Source organism: Poecilia mexicana, unplaced genomic scaffold (assembly GCF_051168715.1).
Source record: "Poecilia mexicana isolate PSO_F unplaced genomic scaffold, ASM5116871v1 scaffold_9, whole genome shotgun sequence".
Taxonomy (NCBI): Eukaryota; Metazoa; Chordata; class Actinopteri; order Cyprinodontiformes; family Poeciliidae; genus Poecilia; species Poecilia mexicana.
This window is the reverse complement of record NW_028263378.1, coordinates 10,537,039-10,547,402: the sequence shown is the minus strand read 5'-3', so window position 1 is coordinate 10,547,402 and position 10,364 is coordinate 10,537,039. Positions and strand designations below refer to the sequence as shown.

General features: G+C 39.7%; 1 protein-coding gene across 1 annotated transcript in view; it reads right to left on the bottom strand.

The window, feature by feature from the left end:
• Window positions 1-814: 814 nt before the first annotated feature.
• Window positions 815-10,364, bottom strand: part of commd10 (COMM domain containing 10) — a 66,186-nt gene continuing 56,636 nt past the window's right edge. The window contains exons 6-7 of the mRNA XM_014995912.2: window positions 1,484-1,543; window positions 815-1,245 (exon numbers count right to left, since the gene is read on the bottom strand). Of these exons, the coding sequence (XP_014851398.1) occupies window positions 1,207-1,245; window positions 1,484-1,543 (99 nt within the window). The 3' untranslated portion in view covers window positions 815-1,206. The remainder of the gene's footprint in view (window positions 1,246-1,483; window positions 1,544-10,364) is intronic.

Genomic DNA, 10,364 nt, shown 5'->3' with positions numbered 1-10,364 from the left:
GTTTGCATGTTCTCCCTGTGCATGTGTGGGTTTTCTCCGGGTACTCCAGTTTCCTCCCACAGTCCAAAAACATGACTGTCAGGTTAATTGGCCTCTCCAAATTGCCCCTAGGTGTGAGAGTGTGTGTGCATGGTTGTGTGTCTCTGTGTTGCCCTGTGACAGACTGGCGACCTGTCCAAGGTGACCCCGCTTCTCGCCCAGAACATTAGCTGGGCACCAGCACCTCCCGACCCCACTGAGGGAGAAGGGTGTGAAGAAAATGGATGGATAGTTAAATTCCAGATTTAATCTAGAATGCTTAAGAATCCCAAATGCATTTAAAATAGTACTGCAAGTAAAGAAGAAAATGTCATTTAGAAAGAACATGGGCCATGGAAAAACAACAAAACATAAGCTTTCTAGAGATTACTTTAGAAAAACTTCTTAAATACAAAATCCGGTGACATTAAAAAAAAGATAAAAAGTTCAACTTGATGAAAATCAGCGAAGATGTTTTGAAAAGATCTTTTAAACTGTTTAATCTCCAGAAAGGAATCAGATGACCTCTAAAGCTTGAATCTAAAGTGGAAAATATGAAGGACTTATCACATCCACAGACTGGGGAAGGCCCGAGAACGAGGATTTATCGGCGCACCGACACGTGCACAAATGAGCTGGAGGTCTGCTGTGCATCACACACCTCCCATCTGTTGGAGCAGCATCCAGGTTGGTCCTAATGAGGAATAATGAGCCTTCACTGAACAAAAACAACAGCCTGGGTAGGCTTCATGTCCAATTCACAGTTTAATACAACAGCAACAAATGAAGCTCACTCTTGAAAGTGAAACAACTTTATTAATACAAATTTTAAGACAACTGAGTAATGGCACTTTTACTCATGAGGGATCTCATTGTAGGAAATGTTTAGAACAACTGAGCATCAAGTCCCTACATGCAGTAGAAAAAAAAAAGAAGTAAAACTGATTAAGTACAATTCAATTTCCAAACATAGCAACCAAAAAAAAAAAAGCACTGAGCTCTCAGTAATGAGCAGAGACTAGAATAGGAATAAACTTCAACACAAAAGTTTGTTCTCTTATGTTTGACATATTTTTCTCTAATAAATCAGAGCAGACCTGGGATTGCTTGGCCTCTGACAGCTGGCCCAGCGGTCAGCATCAACACTAACAACATGTTGTTTGCGTGGGCGTGGCTCTGCACCGGGCATCAAGTCAGGGAATCCAGCTGTCCTTGGACGATTTCAAGCTGAAAGAAAGCAGAGGAAGATTTTGAGTTTTCAGGGGGGAAAAAAAATAGTAAACTTTCATAAAAATGTGGAAGAGAAATTCACTAACAAAAACAAAGAGAAACACAGAAATATATGAAAGTCAGAAGCGGACGGGGAGGCGATGGATGTTGTCAAACCAAGCGTCTAATCAATCGGGAAGATATCCAGCATGAACACCGATATCACACACTCATACTCGAAACAAAACAAACAGACCTTGTCATAGAACTCAAGAAGCTGCTGGTGGTTGAACTCAACAAAGATGTTTTCCTGAACCTGCGAACAAAAAGAAAAACACGGAATAATGAGGACGAGCCCGACAAATCAGAAACAAAGTTGGAGCAAATGAGAAACGGAGAGCAGATATGAAAGAGCGAAGACTTAGATCCGCTGCAGTGGCTTCTTGTGATTTCAATAAAAACATTCATTAATTACTGGACAACATGCACCGACTCCAAATGTTATCCATCAGGAGATCTAAAAATACACTAAAGGTAGAGTGGCTGTCCGTTAACCTCCAGTTCTGCTGGCTCACTATTAAAGCAATGAGGCATTTCTTTTAGCCAAATTTTCAGCTTTATATTCTAATACGTCACTTTTTATAGAGGCAAAAATTAGTACAATTCATATTTCTTACATTAAAGAGAACATTTACTCTACTGCAGACTAGAGATTCCATAAAATATTACATTTTCCTTTATTGGCTTTATATAATTTATGGAGTACTGGCCTTCCTACCACAATGCCAGAGTCACATCTGCACTGTAATATTTTTCATAATCTGTAGAATTTCCTTCGACTCTTGGTGATTTCTGCACATGTATTCATCAGTTTCAGCCTCACGGTGGGTAACTTTCACCTCGACACGGCATTTTTGCACATTTCTCAGCAAGTGAGCTGCTAGGAACTCAGGCAACATCCAAAAGTTGTGCGCTTCTTTTTTGTGAGTTGATCACAAAGTGGCTCTGAAGCATAAAGATCTATAAATCCTTTAACAGGTAAAAATCCTTCTAAACTCAAGAGATTAATCAGTATTGTGTTTTCACATTAACATGTGACTTTGGGGGGGGGGGGAGTTTTGAATGGAATATGTAGGACTGTTTCAAGACAACCCAGATGCTTCTATTTATTTGACATAAAATAGTATTTTGGCTCCAAAAAGTTAATTCTCAATGTGATATAAAATCTAAAAATTGGCATAGAGGCCCAACTAATGTATTGTCCAGGTCCTGTATTAGGTCTTTGCTATTTCTTACAAACTGGTCTTTTAAATATCGTTTATCTGTTGAAGAGCGTTTTTGAGGTCAATCTCATCTGTTTTTGTTCCTCATCGCTTATCTTCCACTTGTTAAGCACAAACTGGAGCCCACACTGCAACATTCAAACACAAGGACTGAAAAATGAGTGAAAAGAATCCAAATTAAGAAAAGGACCTTCAGAAGTTGTTTCAACTCCAGAACTAGACACTAAAATCAAAAGCCAGACCCTCATTATGTGTTTATAGCCGGGTTCCTCTCATTCCCCCGTTTTTCCTCTTTTCATTCTGAGAACAATGCACGCCTTCTAAAGTATAAAGGGAAGCGAGGCTCCGCAGACAGCCACCAGCCATCTCCGGACTGCTATTATCATCATCATAATCAGTCCATCAGATACAACGACAGGACAATAAGCCACCCCCGTGAGCAGGTGGAATGGCGAAATACTTTATCTGCTGCACTCGACGTTCAGAAAAATGGCTGCATGCGAAACAAATTTTAGGGTGGCACAGAATGAGAGGGGAAGCCTCGTGCACTCTGTGCTTTTAGTACAACTGAGTGAATAACTAAAAGACAAATATACAAGTTTAAAGAGAAAGAAATGTTTCAAACCACATGTGAGCCGGCTGATTGTACACTCATCTCCAGATCCCCTCCCAGCGGTTTGGTGCTTAGAGATTAAAGGAGGCTTGGGGGGCTTTGAGCTAACTGGCTGGCTGGTTGGGTGGGTGGAGAGGGTATGTGTCACAGCAAATTAACGACAGAGATATTAATTAGAAGCAACATTAAAAGATCATAAAGGAGAGCAAGGAGAGCCGTTATCTCCTGTCGAAGCCCTCACTCTGCAGCACGAAGCTAAATCTAGGGCAAGCTTGAATTCAGCTCCGACGGAGGGAGCGCTGCTAAAATCCTGCCCAGCAGGAAACAAAGTAATATATTGAAGTGTTAATATAGCTAAACGAGTAATTTGCAATGCAGCGTCTCATTTCTTAAGGTGATAAATAATGCTGCGGAGGAAACAAGATTGCCGTGTTCAAGTTATTTGATATGAAGTGAAAATTGTGAACGCCGTTAAATTATCCGAAGGATGAAGAGCCGGTGCTTCCAGCAGCACTAATCTCCTCTCGCATCAGTCTCCAGTTATTGATCTCCACGGCGGCGAGCACAATCAGGACGATGAAAAAAAAAAGCAGGCGCTGCATAATCGTTTATTTTGGTTACGAGCTTCTGGAAGGCCTGGGCCTCAGAACCACCGCCGGCCCTGATGAACGAAATAAATAAATGAGGAATAAACAGGCTTCAGCCAAACAGAAGTGTCTTTATCGCAGTCTGACAGGGGTGAGTCAGGGGCCAATGGAGGTGCAGTTTGCTTGAGAAATGTGTCGATCAAAACTAAATAACAAGGAAGCGAAAAACAAAAAAGCCAGACTGGATCACAGCTCCTGTCTGTTATCTCGTGGCTGAGACCGAAAGTGTGTTCATGTATGTTTGTGTGTCTGCGCGTGCATGTATGATTACGTCGGGCCCGTCAAGTTGTTCCTGAGGGTTGGGATTTCACCAGGCAGTAACCCACAAGCCTCTGACAGATCTAGGCTAACACTAGTGGGGATAGGATGCATCATCTTCATCGTCCCTCATAAAACTGACATTAACATGTAAATACACTCATGCATGTACATACGTCTCAGTGGAAGGTCTCAAATATCATAAACAATGATTATTTTATGGAGATGGTGAAATATTCTTAAAAGTCCGTCTTTTTTCATGCACTCCCTTTGAGGTTTTGCATTTTTTGCTACATTTGAACCAGAAACTTCAATTTATTTTGAGAGGCTTTTGTGCAACAAACCATCAAAAACTGGTGCTTATTTGTGAAAAGGACGTGCTCAATATCTTTACTCTGATATACATATGGGCAATAAATCAATAACAAACTTTGCATAACATAATCAATATGTTTCGCAACAGACTTGTGATCAATATCAATAGAAAATACATCAGAAAGTTCAATGACTTCACCAAACTCCAATCCAGAACCGCACAGCATTCTGGGGAATGTATTCATTCTCACGGCCAGCTAAGTAAGGTTGGTGGCATAGACTAACTCGCTCCTTGGTTACCTAGCAACAAGTTGTTGAGTAACTGTTACAGTCTGTGCTGTTGCCACTGTGCCTCATAACTGCTCAAAAATATTATTAATAATAAAAAACAATGTAGAGTGGAAGGAAAAAAATAAGTTTAGCAGCTCAACAGGAAAATGTGGATAAAACATAAAAGGTCACGCCACCAGTTTGGCTGCGCTTCAGATGTACCAGCAAAATATGACGGTAGCAGCATCATGCTGTGGGGAGGCCATTTATTCAGCAGGTACACGATTAAGGTGAATTCAGGGCACAAATACAGGGGAGTTTGGGTAATGTGACCCAAGACAAGGAACAACTTTCATGTTTAAGCAGAAAAAAAAAAAATTGAAACAGTTTAAATAATTTCCAGTGTTAGAATGGCCCAGTCAAAGTCCAGATCTAAAACCAATCTGTGGAGGAAAAGATAAAAAATTGCCGCTCACAGACGCTCTCGATCTAACTCTCAATGAGATTGAGCAACAGCCCATCAGACTCCTGATGTTCAGGGTTTTTTGAGTTTGTCTGTCACATGAAATCTCAATTATTTTAGTGAGAAACTGTAAACATGCCTGAATGTAATTTAGCAAATTCAAAAAACAAAAGAGATTACAAACTAAATGAACAATATGAGACAAACAAAGGGAAAATAAACTCATAAAAGAAAGCAAGTAGCGTCCATAACTCAGACAAATGCCGCAACGGGGAACTAAGTAAATATTTACATTTCATTTTCCAGCAGACACCTGACAGCTTTTAAAAATGCTGCTGTTCCCAGGAAGGACCAACATATCTAGAAAGCAATTCAACACGACACCCACCTCGTGTCGTGCATTTAACTTTTTCCCAGACTTTGTTCTCTGTCATTATGTTAGTCAGTGTAATCTCACAGTGAGACAGCCAACGTGATGAATTCAGCTAAATGTAAATGTTTCCGTCAGCTACAACAATAATTATGTGATGAACAGTTTTATCATTCTGGGAGGATTCACCGAGAGGTTTGCCTGACATGACGGCAGACGATCTGTCCAAACACTGACGCCGTTAGACCGTCACTTGGTGCAACAAGTGACTGAATAATTATTGTTGTTATATTAGGAGGCATCGCTGATCCTTGGGAGATTACTTGTTTTGTAGAAGGGATTTCCTTACGACAGCTCTGTATTCTCTTTGCCCGAATGCTTCAAGCGCCTAATAGATTGTTAAAATGTTTCTCGGTGTTGGCAATGTGACTGCCTGAATGTCCAGGGTGTAACCTAATGAGGTAGAATACGTGTTGTGCTGAGGCTCGTTCCTCAGCTTGAAATCAACTTTTGACAATAAAGCGGGTATTAAAAATACTTTTTATTAAGTCTATATTTCTGCATTAAAATGCCTTTTTTTATTGGTCTGATGTAGTATTGTAATCTCACATGGGTCACTGAGCTACAAGTCAAAAATAATTACAACAAACAGAAAGAAAACCTTTAAAATGTAGAAATCATCTGTATAATGTGTTTCCCTTAGTTAATTAAGTTAAAGAAACAAATGAACTTTTAAATAATGTTCTAATTCATTGAATATGAAGATGGTAGACATATGTGTCCACCGCAAAGTATAAGTAATGTCCAAAGATCTTTGTGATTCTGTTCCTTGGACAACTTCACTAGATAATTATTAGACTCCTGTGAGACATTTAGATGAAGTTGACTTTTTCTACTGTGTGCCGGTTATTTCATCCCTGCACAATTTCATACTTTAACAGTTTTGATGTTTTTTCATTGGTAAAAGTTGGTGATCAAAGTATGTGCAGATGATCGCCACCTTTTTGCAGGTCAGTTTTTGCTAATTTTTCCATCTTCAAATGTGTTTGTTAATGCATATTAGGTTTTTTTTGTTTGTTTGTTTTTTTTAAGATAAGTAAGCATTTCTAAGAGATTTAAAAGTATTCATGGATTTTAGCTATTCGTGGGCAGCTGGGATCCCTTAGCCCAACAATTTTTTTTAACCGTGGATTAATTTGCAACTGCGCCAATTTATGTCTCATCTATGTATACACACCTTAACAAAAATGATTGGAAGCAGTAGAAAATGTAATAATATCAACATGCACGCAGTCGCTCACGATGATTTTAGTTTAATCAGGGGTTAAAGGTTATTTATTATATATCAATTATTAGCCTGGATTTCACCCATAAGGATCAATAAAGTAACATTGTGAGTTTATCCAGAAATCAGAGCCACACAACCAAAATATTTTTTTAAAATAAGTATATACAACTATGTGACAATTTACCATTTTTTAATTATTACTTTTCTCTATATCTAAATATTTAGCTACTGAAGCTCAGTGGTTTAGTTCTTGAGAACAGAATGGAAGGAGATTGTGACCAAAAGAGTTCACAGTGCTGCTTGTATGCCATCGAGTGCTTATTGCTGTCACTTTTCATAAGGCCATGGTGTGAAATGTACTACAGAGACAGTTATTTACCACAAGGAAATGGTGTGAAGGGACTGAGAGGAAGCACAAAGATGCTCCTCATCAGTTATTTGACTCAGCACAATAAAGCATAGCTTGGATTGAAAACATTTGTCAAAGCTGTGATGTCTCATGGCAAAGCACTTTAAAGAAACTGAATTTCTCATATCAGTCTGAAACAAGTACAAAATCGCAGTGGGACTGGAGAAAAGATTAGGGACTGAAGGATGACAAGGACAAGACTGACAAAACACAAAGAAGGAACAGGAAAGATGAGAGGAAAAGTTAAAGAGGACAAAGCAAAGTTACTCAATGACAGAGAAAAAAACGAAAGGAAAAGTTGAGGAAGAATATTAAACTATGGAGAACTTGGAGAAGACGTGTGCCAGGTGTCACGTTCAACTCTAAAATAAATATATATAAAAAACGTAGAGCGACTATAAATCAGGTTTAACTTCTTCCTTGGATCTACAGCCTTTATGAACATTTCTGGTTGGGGCACAGAAATGCCCCAACCAGAAGGTTTCAAACTTATGAAAGTTTGAAACCTTTCATAAGGTTTCAAACTTTAATTTTTGAATTTCTCCATCCTTCCATTGGCTCCTTGCAGCATTTCGTGTTGGCTGGTGGCTTCCTCCAGCAGTCATTAGGCGAGAGCCAGAGTACACATGGGCAGGTTACAGGGAGACATAGAGACACATGGGTTCACGTCATCAACCAGCTCACTTACTCTTTGGTTACCTAGCAACTCACTCAGTCTTTGGTTACCTAGCAATGACCTGTGGAGTAACTTGCGCAGCTGCAGTTTCAGTTTTCACCACTGAAACATAAGTGCTTAAAAAAAAGCAGCGTAGACTGAAAGAAGAAGAAGAACAGCAAAAGAAAATCAATAATTATTAGTATCGACTGGTATGAAACACTCATATAAAAAGTTTTACAGCTATTTCGTCCAGTCACATTTTAGACTGGATTCCTAATTGTACCTTCAGGATTCAGGAAGACTACAGTATGATATGACTTACAGGTCAATGATTTTGACAATTGTTGCATTAAATACTTGTTTAGCTCACCGATACTTTGACTTAGAAACCTTTCAGTCTTTCATGCTGTACAGCAGTCAAAGTTTAGGAAATGTAGCCACAGTCTTGTTTAATGCACAGCAGCGTTTCTGAACATGGAGCAACCTGAGGGCATGAAGTAGATTTATGCTACATAATTACCCTCACAAAATACTTACCCTGCTGACTCTGCCAGCATGTGTTTGCTGGAGCACTGAGCTGTATCAAAACCATTACAGGTAGGAAAGAAAAACAGAACCCTGCAGTGGAGGCTGGGCCGGCTCCCTTTGGGGAAACACCTTAGCCTATGAGGCTTAACACTTGATTCAACATCTCAATATTTTTACACCTTGAAAAACAGAGCAGTGTGAGTAATAATATAAGGGAAGTTATTTTCTTTTTTTTCCACCAAGGAGCAGGTCTGGCCAGTCAAAATATAAGGGCTATTGTTTATGTTGCCTTGCCTATCAATTGCAAATATGGCAGGAGTTTGATTTTTTTTTTTTTTTTTTTTTTACTGTGCATGCGTTTCTCATACAAAAAGCTCTTTTTTACATTTTATTTTAATTCTGTGAATCAGTAAAACCTTGCAGTGCTGATTTAAGGCTAAATATGTGAAAAACAGAGTTTGGACTTTTTTTTAGTTCCCAAAGTAAAAGAAAACATATTTTATTGTACTGTATGCTTCACATAACTGACCACTTTATTAGGTACACCTGTTCAGTTGTTTCCTAATATGTACCCAGCGTATTTTTGTATTTCGTCCTCGCAGCAGTTCTTCTAAACAAACACGGCAACGTAAAACCAACAAAACGGCATCAATAATAATAACATTTATTTAACCCGATCTGCAATCTCTTTGTCAAGAGGGACCTGGCAAGACAGCAGCACCGTTTACAAGTGTCAGCATTTACATTCAATAATCTGTCATTTAAACGTGACTCCTGAAGAGCATAGAAACATGATCCAAGACAAAAACAACTCCATCACCAGCTGAAATTCTCCTGAACGACAGAAAATAACATACATGGCATGTTTTGGCACGTTTCCTCTGTGACTTTAAAATCTGTAACAGCTTGTCCAACTGGACTCATTACCTGGACTTCAACCTTCGTCTGACACAAATAAAAAAACAAGAAAAAAGAGGTAGAGGACGCAGGAGGGTATGGCTGCTGGAGTTTGGCAAATCTTTATTTCTGAGACTCTCAGCATCAAGACACGCACTCGCACTCACACACACACGCACGCAAGCGCTCCCTTCCCTTTTCTGGTTCTCTTACTGTAATTGGCACACAGACACACACTTCTTTGTATTTACTTTGCCTCCCTCGGGCTCCAGACAGTCATCAATCAAAGCTAACTGCAATTGTTTTTATTGCATTGTTTTGTTGCCATGGGTACACAAAAACCTGATGAATGATAACAACGTGTCTGCATGCTTGACTACTTTTCTGTCGTTCTGCGTTCAGTCATCTAACAACAACAACTACTTTGTGCACTCCTGCCTGTCAGTTAGCTTCTAAAACTCAGCTGTCTGCCAACCTGTCCCTGCCTGTCCTCTCTCCTCTCCCCGTGCCATGCCAGCCTCCTCAGAAACTTCGCCGGCTGTCACCGCCTCATTCTGGAGTCTAACTGAAGGGATGATCAATGGGAGTCACAGAACGGGGACATGTTTGTCTTTGGCCAGGAAGGAATGAAGGGCACAGGGTAGAGTTTTTTCCAGAAAGTTGCAACTGTGTGAAATGTTATGAAATAGCTCCGGAGGGGAAGAGAGGGAGGGGAAATGAAAGGGAGGCTTAGGAAACAATGAGGCAAGGAAGGGAAGGAGGAAAGGAGGGAGAGAAAAAGGAAGGAGGAAAAGATGGAAGAAAGGGAAACGAGTGAAGGGCGGACAACTTTTACAAAAAAATGATCGGGAAAAATTTCTAGAGATACAAAAATTTGTACATATTCAGATCTGAAAAAAACAAAACAAAAACAAAACAACGCTGAAATTTAATTTTAGACATTTCCTGACCGTGTAGTAAAGCTGCTGTTGTGCTTCAACATGCGTCTGCAGTTGAACACATTTGCCTCGCTGCAAAGCTGTCAGTCACTGGAGGAGACAAACAGAAGCTGGCGCGCTATAAAAACAACGTTTTCACATGTTTCGATTCGGATCTCTGGTGTTTGCTTTAGAGTTACAGGTGCGATGTTTACTCTTAT